The sequence below is a fragment of the Gastrolobium bilobum genome, unplaced genomic scaffold (genome assembly GCF_033153095.1).
Source record: "Gastrolobium bilobum isolate Gb01-03AN ecotype WA unplaced genomic scaffold, APGP_CSIRO_Gbil_v1 utg5369, whole genome shotgun sequence".
Classification (NCBI taxonomy): domain Eukaryota; kingdom Viridiplantae; phylum Streptophyta; class Magnoliopsida; order Fabales; family Fabaceae; genus Gastrolobium; species Gastrolobium bilobum.
In genome coordinates, this window is record NW_026899621.1 from 435,111 (window position 1) to 447,804 (window position 12,694).

Sequence of the window (12,694 nt, forward strand, 5' to 3'; positions counted from 1 at the left end):
GTGTTGGTGACTCAAAAGTGGCCGCAAAACAAAGGAAGAGATCTTCAATGACCTTAGGAATGGGCCACGTCGATGGCGTTGTCGGTGGTGAGGGCACAATCTGGAGAAGGAACATTTCAGCAACGGATTGGGTTGACACCATCCTGCGCATTTGGGCTACGGAGATATCTTGGGCCTTAATGGAAGGGTTGCCTTGTAGGGTGACCACTTTGCCGTCTTTGATGAATTTCGTGGTTAAATTGTCATAATCTGTCAGAATGGGCTCAAGTGTTTTCAGCCTTTGAACCGCCAAAACCAAATCAGCACCAAAAATTGGTAAAAGATAAAGGTCTATTACAAATTGATATTCCCCAATAAAGATTTCACTTGTTTACAAATAGAATGAGAATTCAATTCCTCCTCATTACCAATAAGTACTTGGAATCCCTAGGCTTGTTGTAATTGAAGGCCTAAGAAGGCATAAAAATTGATATGGGGTCGCGTCCATATCTGCTTCATGGTTATCTGTTGGGTCTTGAAGAGGTTCTAGGCTGGGTTCCTCCATTAGCAAGTTCTGCATATCAATGTGCTCCTCCGATTTTGGAGACGAAACGAGAAGCATAAATGAATGTTTACACTTATATCTAGGATGAAAATTTTCATCATAATTATAGCACAATCCCTTATCTCGTTGCGTTTGGAGCTTCGTCGATGTTAATCTCTTAATCTGGGGCTTGGAATTTGGTAAGTTTTTGAATTTAGAACCGGATGAGGTAACAGACACAGGGGCAACAAGAATGGTTAATGGTTACTGAAGCGGGGATGATCAGAGCTTTAGGTTTTCCATTCGTGAAGGATGACAAAGTATAGAACTTAGAGCGAGAGGAATTTTTCTGATCACCAAGCTTATCCTTTTAGAGACCAGCCAATCCGATAGCCTAAGATAAGGATAGGGGTTGAATTGGTTGAACTTCGCGACGTATCTCAGCCTTCAAGCCCGAAATGAAGCAACTTAAGAAATAATAAGTGGATACCAGATGCATCAATTGGTAGGGCTTCGAAACGGGCTTGGTACTCCCTTATTGACGTCATTTGCATGAGCTTCATTAAATCCCCCTTGAGATCATCATACTGTGAAGGAGCAAAGCGGAGTTGGAGAGCTTGCATCAACACCGACCACAGAGTAGTTTTCCTATTAACCAAACATCTGTTGATACCAACTGAAGGCTTCGCCTTCCGTGTAAAAAGACGAGAACCGAGACCTCTGTTCCTCCAGGGTGATGTGAAAATCAAAAAACTAGAGATCTTGAAGATCCAACCCAATGGTTCGGACCCATCAAAGCGAGGGACATAAAGTTTAATGCTTGCAGCTTTGATTTTAGTAGGAATCAACTGAGTATGTGGTCCGGAAGAGCTACCATCATTCAGAGCAGTTAGACCTGTCACACGAGCCTCTAGGCAAGAGACCTTTTGAGCCATGTTTTATAATTCTTGCTAAAGAGCCAATTGTGACTGCAGCAATTCTGCGAGGGTGGAAATTATTGAATTAGGAGACGAAGAATGGCCGATCATGGTGAAAAGAGTCAATGAAGGCACCAAATTGTTATCTAAATAGTTGTCTCTGTTCGAGGGAGGTCCCTCATTTAACCCAAAGGTTATTTGGTGAAATTCTTCTCTATTCAATGATAAAAACATCAGTCTCTTTATACACCAATATAACACTTCCACTAACAAACCACTAAAATAACATAAAAATGAAATGCAGTACCCAAAAAACACTCGCAATAGAATCCGTTACACTCACTTCACACCTCATAACAACCTTCTAGCCTTCCCCCCTTTCAACAATTCATTACATGATAAAGGCCTTCATTCGTTTAGGCTTAGTTTTGTTTCGTTTGGACCATCTAGTCCTTGGGCTCGGTTGGTGGTCCATTAAGTGTTCCTCAAATTCCCCATCAGTTGCTTCTTGGTTCACTCTATTGTCCCGCGTCATTTGTTCATTAGGCTCATGCGTAACATGAACTACCAAGCATATAGATCTATTGAGAATGGGTTATTCCTAGGGGTGTGCAAAATAACCAAAAAATTGAACTGAACCGAACTGCGCTTAAAATAATCGATTTTTAAAAACTAGTTCATGAACCGAACCGATTTTTAAAGAACCAGCTCATGAATCGAACCGACTTTTAGAACCAGTTTAAGAACCGAACCATTTTGAACTGCACCGAACCGAACTGTTTTCAAACCGAACCAAATTGATTTTTATAACTTTATTTTTTAAATTTTAAATTTTTTTCTTTTCAAAATAGGGTCGACCGGAACCGGTTCCGAATTGAACCGAATCGTTTCCAACCGAACTGAACCACTTCCGAACCGAACCAGTTTTGAACCGAACGATTTAAACCAATTCGGTTCGGTTTTTCAAAAAATTAAGTTTGGTTCGACTCATGCACATGCCTAGTTATTCCAACTTAATCAGTGGTCTCGAGTTCAAGCCCCTAAAAACGTAGTTGTATTAAAAAACTTGATAGGGAGAGCTTTGTCACTGATATAGCCCTACTTAGCTCTAATCGAAAAAATCAAGTAATCGATAGATCAATGTATAATTTTAAAAAATAAATAAATACTTGATAGTGCGTCATGATATTTACATGTTAAATATTTTTGAAAATATAAAATATATATCCAATTACTCACTTTACAAATATTTTCATTTTGGATCCATCAGTGTTCAAATATTTAGATCAGAGAACCAGTAAAAAAAACTGGTTTGAATAATATATTTGATCGAGTAAGCAAAAACCAGTAACCTGAAAACGCAAAATAATAATAATATTGAAAAGTGACATTGTTCATATAATGAAAAATATTAAAGGGTAGAAATCTCAAAAAAAATAAAAATAGAATGGAATGTTATGCGGGCCGAGGAGCAGAGCACAAAAGGAGTACTTCTAGAAACGAATTAAGCTAATTTAATTACAATAAATTAATTCGATATTACATCTTAATCCAAAATATTAACTCAAAATATTAAGATATTAAATTTATGGGACTTTCTATTTATATAATCTTTACTTAAGACTGTTAATGTGAAACTCCATCACATCTAAATATTCGAGCAATCTTTTCCTCTAAGTATATAATGAATTTCAAATTTTCTTTTCTTTGGTTGTTACTTTGTTGCGAGAAATTTCGTGTGCACTATTGGTAAGATTCTACCAACATGGTCAAAAGTTTGATTTGTTAATGAGTCGGGTGTATGCTCACCAACTTGAATACCATTCTTGTCCCAGACAAACTTTGTTCATTCCTAATTTATTAACGGATTTCCAGTAATTGAAGGACAATGATTGTAATAAAGTAAAGGATTCTTTTTTTTTTCTCATGATTACAGGAATTTTTGGAAAAATACTAATTATATACCGCAGATAGTATGTAATTATAAGATATATAATTTTTTTTAATATTATAATTATGTATCATCTGTAATATAAAATTATTTTTTTATAAAAATTTATAATTATATACTATCCGTAATATATAATTATTTTTTGTTGTGAGATTTTTTTTTTTTTTTGGCTTAAAGTAAATCACTTTTACTTTTTGTCTCAAAATCAAAAGTGAATTTAAGAAATTCTATATTGTTTTCCTTTATTAACAGGTGCCACGCACAAATTACACGAGACGAAGTTATTATTTCTAGTTGATTCAAAGCTGCATATAAAAGGAACCTAACATATCTAGTAAATTTTTATATTCTCCATCCCTTTGTTTTCTGATATTGATTATGAGCTATGTGCCATTTTATCTCCGTTCCAACCTCACAGTCTCATTCGAACCATTCGGGTCATTCCACGTTTCTCTACTCTCAACAACGAAGCACATACAAATGGTTGTAATTTCAAAATGGCTAGCAGCTAGCTACTGAATTTGTAAGTGAAAAAAAAAGGGTACATTCAGAATCAAATAGAGTCTTAGATGTTATGGACAATACATTTGTATATTAAAATTTTTATTCAAGAATACTTATGCAAAAAACCAAACCAACAGTCCAAGATACAAGAAGCATATTTATTAAACATTTTGTTGTGCTACTATATCCTAATCACACAAATAATGCAAAAGCTATAGTTTGAAGATATGTTGATGGTAACTGAGAACTGTAACAAGAACAACTTGTGCCTCATGATGATCCTCTCGATTTCAACTTCCATTGACTTTCTTGCAATCGGATCTGATTTCACCCTGACTTCCTGTTAAAGGGCTAATATTACCCATGTTAATCATGGACTGAGCAAAGGCAAGGAAGAAGGCTGTTTGGTTGCTGGCAAAGTTGTTAACAATGGAGATTGTAGCAGAGCCATTAGTGGAAAACAGTTCTTGGTCTGTTTGGAGAAGACCCTGATTCTTAAGAAGATTTGTGAAGTAGTTGTTATCAAAAGTATTTGGGGATGAAGGGTCAAGGTTGTTCAGTGTAGTCCCGCTTCCATTTTGCGGACAATTTTGCTGCAGAGTAGCCAAATAGGTTGAATTCAAAGTGGGATCAGGGCTACCAGTGCCACTGAAATTGAACAGCCTCTGGTTGAAAAATCGACATTGTGCACGACCAAAAGTATGTGCACCTTCAAGAACATTAGAATCAAACAGTAGTCAATAAGCATGGTAATAGTTATATAATTAAATCAAGCATTTCACAAATTTGGTGTGGGCTAGAAAAAAAGATAGTAGGAACTAGGAAGTGGATCCTCTTATATCTAATTTTCACATGATGTAATGAATCTGGGTATTTAATGACAGATCAAATTTTCATAAATCAACATATGACATGATCATGTTAAAACTAAATATGAAAGCCAAAAAAGGTAGACACAGTTGCATAAGGGTTTGCTTCATATCCCACAAGAGCGTAGGTTCAAATCCTGAGTGATATAAGGCCTTTGTTGATGGGTGATATGTAATACTTCATAGAAATCTTCAAAGAAATTGGGATATCTATACTAATATCTAACTTCACTTAAACTTTTACCTATAATACAAAAAAATAAAATAAAATAAATATGAAAGAATCATTCCAAAATAACTAGTTATGATTACCAGATAATGCAACAAGATCACTTATGTTTAGGCCAACGGCAAAGAATTTGGCTGAGACGTTGGCTAGGCTTTCAAATGGAGTGGGAATGGAAGTGTTGGCACCAGATTGGTTTGCAATTAGACCGTCCCTTCTGCCAAGTAGTACATTCCATGAAGGACCTCCTGACTGCAAATATATATCATAATAATATGCACTCTAAATTAAATACCACTACATCCTTTATTGGGTATCAAAATATTAGTTTCCAAGAAGAAATTTGTGAAGAAAAGAATCATCATCAAATAACTAGCAATATTACCAAAGACACAGAAGCTTCAGCAGCAAGGGCAAGAATATCAGCACAAGATACCACACCAGGACATGAATTTTCAACAGATGTCTTGATGTTATCAACTACATTAAACCCACGAGCGGAATTATTGTTGGGAGTTGCATTTTTCTCGCTCAGTGTTATGTTGCCACCCTGGTCTAACAGAACTGATGCATCACATCCCTGAAAAAGAAAGAAAAATATTTATTAATCAGTCATGTAAGTGCGTGACACCCCAATAAAGATTAACAATATCAGTTGTACATACATATAAACTTATTGAAAATTTGTATGGAGGTGATAATTATATATGGGATTTACGTTAACAAAGCAATCATGAAAATGAAGACGAGTTAGGCTCGCGGCAATACGAGGATCAGATTGCAGAGCCTGCTGAATAACACTGGTCACGATGGAAGACACATTGGGGCATGTGTTGGAGTAGAAGGTTGAACTAAGTTGAGCATTTAATGGATAAAGAAGGAATAGTGCTGAGAAAATGGTAGCGAAAAGGGAATAAGTGGTAGAACAAAGCATGTTTGGCTTCTTGTATCTTCTTTACGAATGTTGGGTTTAGTGATTCATATTTAGGTCACACACACATATTTATATAGAAGAAACAAGAAAGTATGCCTTTAATTACTTCATAATTTGCTTAAAGATAAAGTTTTTGGTTGTTACTTGACCGTGCAAGCTAGCTATATAGTATTATAAAAGAAAGATGGATTTGATTTGTACTACTCATTAGGTACGCAATGGGACATGGAAAGGAAAATTCAAACCATAATGATTGCACTAAAGGATCTTGAGGTACTCAGTCAAATAATTTGGCAATGTAGCTTTTAGCTTGGTTGCCTATGAATCTATAAATTGAATGCCACGAAACTTCCAAAAAGTGATGGAAAGGAAAAACAGAATAAGTTTATAAAATTTAAATTGTCACCACTCAGTACTCACCACATAATATCTCTCTAAAACCTTACTACTTTAGCCAATCTACTATAAAACATTTTCCAAAATAAACAACTATCAAAATTTTCAAAATAAATTCATCGATCAAAAAATAAGTAAACCAAACTATTTCAATTAGCAACTTGCAAATTTGATTAAAAAGAATATTGGGATATGGTTACTGAATCAATAAAAGAATAAAAGTACATAATGAAAAAGATGGAAAATAAGAAATATGCACAAATAATTTTTCTAAAATAATTGATTCATATAAGAAAATAATTTTGAAAATCAAAATAGATTTATAAGAAAATAATAGCTTTCTAAAACATGGAGAGAATTATCAATTTCACCTCTCTTATATCCTTTTTCATCTAGCAGGACAACCAGTCAAGGGCAGTATTTAAAAATTCGGTCCGGTCATCGACCCGGCCGAGGTCAAGAGTTATGGGGTCACGGGTTTAATCAGGGGGTCACGGGATCACTACGCTGACCCGGTTTTATATATTAAAAAATAAATAAATAAATATATATATATATATATCTTATATGAAAATATTAAAAAACAAATCACCAATCATTAAAGATTCAAAATATATTTAACGTAATTCACCAATTACAACCACAAGTCAATATTACACAACCTAATTAAAGTATCAAGATACCAAAGTACAAAACTCATATTCTAATGATACCAAAGTATCAAGATACCACAAGTCTAGGTCGCTGGGAGAGAAGAAAACAATTAGATTTAGGTTTGCAAACATTTTTATTTTAATTTTTTTTAATAAAAACGACGTTGTTTCATAGAATTTTCTTTAAAAAAAACATGTAGTGACCCCCTTTGACCCAGAGTCACTGAAACCTGTTGGGTTTGCTCTTTTACTAAAGCCCAAATGGGTTATTAGTATGAGAAGAGCCCAAGGAACCTAGAGCCCAATGATCTAGGGTTTCTTGAAACCCATATAAATAGTACCTCTTAAGTCATCAGCCTCCAAGGTCTTTTTTGTGAGAAAGAGGCAAGCTCAGAATCTAATGAGTGCCCACACACTTCCCCTTCCTCCTCGAGAGATAGTTTGGAAGATCTGCCACAGTCCAGCTTCAAGGAGGTTGTTCGTGCTGCGGCGCTGAGGTGAGCTGTTCGTGAAGAGGAATCCTACAAGGGAAGATTCTACACGAGACCTGCGCACCGAGAGGTAATTGTGAAACAAGGATGATTCGGTAAGCATACCAATGTACTAGGTCCTAAACCGCTTCCGCATAAATCTAAGATTTCCTTCAATTGGTATCAGAGCCTTGGCTGTACATTGGTATGTGAATCTAGTTTCACTATTCATGTAATTAGTTTTGCTTCTTGAAATGTGGCACCTAGGGTTCTAGGATTATGGTATGAATCTAGCATGTGTATTTTATAATTCATTTTCATAAAAGTTTAAATTTTAATCGGTAAAAATGCTTTAATCCATGGTTAGGGTCTCTCGTGTATTTCTCGATTTGTAACAAGGAGGCTAATCCTATATGATTAGGTTTCCTCCTTGCTATTTTTGTTTATTTTTGGAATTTCTGTGTATTTTTTCAATATTTTGTAAAAGTTCAAGATCGAGAAATCGCGAGGAAGATGCGTAGTCAGCACTGTCGGAGACTTTTCAAGGTCTTCCCGATCTCGGAATGAGGCGATCTATATATGGTTGGAAAGAGGACGGAAAGACGAACGCAACGGTGGGTGGATCACCGCCATCGGAGACTCCATGCTCCACCACGCGCCTCCACAAGACGCTGAGAGTGGCCGCCACTCTCCGGCAAAGAATGGGAGAGTGAGAGAGCGTCCGACCACCTTTTTGGGTGGTTCCGGCGGCGGTGCACTCGTCTCTACGTGGTGGTCCTTCCCTTGGAGTTTCAGAATGATTTGACTTCGGGTGACGGCGCGGCAGACCTGACGGCTAGGGTTCCTCTTTCGAGTCCTAGGGTTTCTCGCCAAAGGACTGGGTCTTTGGGCTTTTGGGCCCATGAAACCCTAAAGGGGCTTGAGACAGATACTATGGGCTAGGCGAAAGTCGAATTCCAAAGTTGTATTATTTAATTTAATTTAATTTAATTTTCTTTAAAATAGGAAGGCCATGGATTAAAGTAATTATGATTTATTATTTAATTATTGATTGGTATAAATTATATGATTGATAACATGCTATATTGCGATAACATGCCATATAGAATAGGTGGTGCCATATTGTTGCATAACTTGTATTATTGCATGAGCATAATAGCTATTATGTCTTCAGCGACTAGTATGAAAGTTATTATGGGATTATTTTGATTTTAAATCATCCTAAGAAATTAATTAATAATTATTATGATTTTTATTAAAAATCTAGATTAATAATTGAATTAATTAATTTTGGATAATTAACATCAAGACAAATAATCGTTATGGAAATTATTTTGATTTCAAATTATCCTCATAAATGATAATTATTATGATTGTTGCAATCTAGATTAATAATTAAGTCAGCTATTTGGATGATTTAAATCTAGAAAAATAATTAGAGAAAATTTCCTAAGAGAATTCTTTTATTTTGCGAGTAATTTGTGGGTTTTCTGAAATAGTCATGGAATAACACACGCTGCATACAACATTTATGTATCATGATTGTTTGGAGCACACGCTGACGTAAAGTGACCAGATTTCAGGACCTTAATGCTTTCAAAATTATGTTAAGCTTAGTGCACGTTTATCGGCGCTCTTACTTATATAGTTTTTGAAATCAAACAAAGGATACTCTCAATTAAATAATTCTTGGAAATTAGAAAATGTTGCTTATGTTGAATGGAAGGAGATTTAAATTAAGAGATTAATTTAACCTTCAAGCGCATTATAGGACCATTAATAAAATAATCATGTGAAGTCCCATCGAATAAGCATGATTGGATTTTATTAGATTGGACTTAAATATCTATGGGAGGAGATTTAAATTAAGAAATTAATTTAACCTCCAGGCGCATTGTGGGCCTATCAATAAAATAATCATGTGAGGCCCCAACGGATTAGCATGATTGGATTTTATTGGGCCTTAATAATTTCAAAATTTTAATAAAGTATTGTACGGCCCATCGTCGATAATACTAAGTTATTAAAGATAATTTTGAAATTAAACAATGAATTCGACTGGGCTTATGAAAATTCTCAAACAAAAATGTTGAATGGGTGAAGGTTTTAAAAATTAATTAATTTTAAAACCTGCGGGCTCCATTTGTGGGTTTATTAGTAAAATGGTTATCGCTGAAGCCCCATCGGATAAGGATAATCAGATTTCACTAGATTAAATCTTAATAATTTCAAAATTTTAGTAAAGTATTGTACGGGCCATCGTCGGCAATGCTTAGACACTAAGGATAATTTTGAAATTAAACAATGGTTAATTACATTCAACTTTGGTAAAATTGTTAACCCTCCCATCGAGGCTCTGGCAATGGCACTGAAGGCCCAAATAACAATTTTGGTTTTTACAAGTGACTTGCCCATCGTAAGCCTTGTAAAGATAAACTAAAGGATTGTTAACAATAAACAAGAGTAGTTATGAGAATCTACTCGCACTTTGTTTGTTTATTGCATTATTTGTTTGTAATTGTGTGCTTTATATGTTTTTCAGAAAATATCTTAGAAATGATTTTGAGTCGAAAACCTCTAGATGATACCAACTATGAATAAGTGAAAAGCAAATCTTTGATATTGTTCTAAAACATGGAAGCTAAAATTTGTTCTAACAATGCGAGGGCCATAGCAACCTGCAGAGGATGCGTCTTAGGAAACTAAGATGTATTTCTCAGATTAGGAAAGGGCAGATATGGTAGTTCGCTGCTATATTATTGTGAGTCTTTCCAAATACTTGCAGAAGCAAGTGTACATGATTAAGAGTGGAGTAGAAATGCTTCAGACTCTTAATGACATGTTTGCTGCGTCTAACAGCTCTGCTAGACAGAATGCAGTCGGTGCAGGTTTTGCTAAGAGTCTTGTTAAATCCAAAGGGAAACCCAAGGGTGGTAACAAGAACAAAATGACTTGGTTATCAGTTGTCAAACCAGTTGCTATGAAGAAGCCGCAAGGCAAGTTCTTCAAGGGCAGACTGAAGGGATACTGAAAGAAAAATTGCCCAGCGGTGATGAAAAGAACCTGACATGGGCATATCAAGGCCTGATCAGTGAATGAATTATTGATTCAGGAATCACTGATTATGTTTGTTACTCTTTGTAGTAGTTCAAACATGGCATACCTGTCAGCAATGGACATAGATATTTTAAGCTTGAAAATGGGAACTTGTGTCTGCATTTGCAGTAGGACAAGTTATTTATAAGACTATTGTTTTGGGTGACTGTTTATTTGTTCCAGATTTCAAGAGGAATTCAATTTTTGTTAGTTGTTTTGGTTAAAACATGGGTTGACAATGCAATTGATTCCTCAGTTACATTTCGAAGTTCATCTTCGTCTTGTTTGTTCTGGTACATTGTTTAAATAGTGTTTATTATCTATGTCCTATACCCTTTTTTTTAAAATTTGTTATGTTAAATGGAAAGGATGATGAACAAGGATTTTCACCAAAGAAATAAAAGTTTCAAATGAAACATAACTTTGGCTTTTGTGATTGAGTCACATTATCTCAAGTAGAAAATATGTTTTAGTTAAAAGAGAGACTGAAAGTTCAAGAATCTTTTAACTAACAACTACATGTTAGTCCTATTTGGAAGGTAAAGTGGCCAAGCAATCCTACAAGGGCCAAAAAGGTTTGCGCTACTATTCAACTAGAACTGGTACATACTAATGTATGTGGACCACTTAGCGTTCAGACCAGAAGAGGTGATGAGTACTTCATTATATGAATGTTTACTCTGGATTTGGACAGATGAACCAAGTGTGCTATAAGTCTAAAGCTTTTGGAAATTTCCAAGAGGTTTAGTCTGAGGCAGAAAAGCATGTAGGTGTTCAAATCAAAAACACTTTGGTCTGACTAAAGTGTTGGCTACCTGTCTGGTAAGTTCAGGTCTTACCTGATTTAAGAGGGGATAGTTTTTGTAACTGTCAACTCTAAGAACGCGTTAGTTGAATGAAGTTGCAGTATGCAAAAATCAAACATTTCTAGACTTGGTGAAGATCATGTTCAGTTATTCATATTTGTCAATGTTGTTCAAGGGAGATGTCTAAGAGAAGGAAATGTACCTTCTTAACTTGATTCCGTCAAAGTTTGTTGTAAAGACACCTAAAGAATTATGGAAAGGGTGCAAGCCCAGATCAAACCATATTCGGATTTAGGGTGCTACGGCACACGTCCTACAACAGCAGTCAAATAAGATGGAATCTTGTATGGAGGAGTGCATATCTTTTGGCTACCCTAAGATAACTAGGGATGATTTCTTATTTAGTCTTAAGGACAAGATAATCTAAGTGAGCACTCACATGATTTTCTTAAAGGAGGACTAGATGAGAAATTATAAGCTCTTAAGTTAGGTTATTCTTGATGAGATTTATCTCGGATCAAGAATTTCCAGAATCTCTAGAATCTTCATCCATTGTTCCCTTGATTGTTCAAGAGGGGATAGATATATCTCTAAGTGAACAAACAAGAGAACCATGATTGGAAATTCAACATGATAATATATAAGTGAAACTAGTAGAAATATTAGTATCACGTGTAAAGGAACAATATCATGGATAAGCGGATCCTCAAGAAATTGAAGATCCATCATTTGACCCACTCTTTGTTTTACCTATAAATACACAAGGTCTAGTGCAGTACATTCGTAGTGGGAGAAAACCTTGTTAACTCTCAAGTTGTCTCTTGTTGAGTGATATTGATCCTACTAGTTACGATAATGCACTAGATGTTGTTGATCAAGTGTTGCTCAGGCTATGAACAATGAGATGAAATACTTGTATTTCAACTGTGTTCGGTCCTAGTAAAGACACCAAGAGGGGTAAAATCTACAAGGTGCATGCGGACATAAAAGGCAAAGAGAGGATGAACAGAAAGGTGAAAACCTTCAAAGCTAGCTTGAAGGCATTTTTTGCCAGACGCCATGCTTGAGTCTATCCAGATTCTCTTAGTTGCTATATGAGATTTCATTTTGGGAGTTGGATGTCAGGATATCTACATACAATAACCAAAAGGGTTTATAGCAAATGAGTAGGAACACACGGTATGCAAGTTGTGAAAGTCTATTTCATAGACTTAAGCAAGCATCCAGGTCTTGAAACATCAGTTTTGATCAGGTTATCAAAATTTTGATTTTGAGAGAACCTTGATGAATGATGTGTATTTGCATGTAAAGGATACAACGGAAGACAATAGCTTTTCTGGTACTTTATG

The 12,694-nt window shown here is 35.4% G+C and overlaps 1 protein-coding gene across 1 annotated transcript; it reads right to left on the bottom strand.

Annotated features, from left to right (window-relative positions):
- Positions 1 to 4,053: 4,053 nt before the first annotated feature.
- LOC133292002 (peroxidase A2-like) lies at positions 4,054 to 5,941 on the bottom strand. The gene is made up of 4 exons (XM_061490366.1): positions 5,709 to 5,941; positions 5,376 to 5,570; positions 5,077 to 5,242; positions 4,054 to 4,604 (listed from the first exon to the last, which is right to left on the bottom strand). Exons 1-4 carry the CDS (start codon positions 5,922 to 5,924, stop codon positions 4,186 to 4,188), a joined length of 996 nt encoding a protein of 331 aa, XP_061346350.1. The 5' UTR covers positions 5,925 to 5,941; the 3' UTR covers positions 4,054 to 4,185.
- Positions 5,942 to 12,694: the final 6,753 nt, after the last annotated feature.

Bases quoted from the DNA above. Each gene is read 5' to 3' on its own strand.
- LOC133292002 (XM_061490366.1), bottom strand. From the start codon at position 5,924: ATGCTTTGTTCTACCACTTATTCCCTTTTCGCTACCATTTTCTCAGCA. The intron at 5,243-5,375 runs GTAATATTGCTA...ATATATTTGCAG, and splicing joins CTGAAGCTTCTGTGTCTTTG to TCAGGAGGTCCTTCATGGAA. The intron at 4,605-5,076 runs GTAATCATAACT...ATGTTCTTGAAG, and splicing joins TGATCTTGTTGCATTATCTG to GTGCACATACTTTTGGTCGT.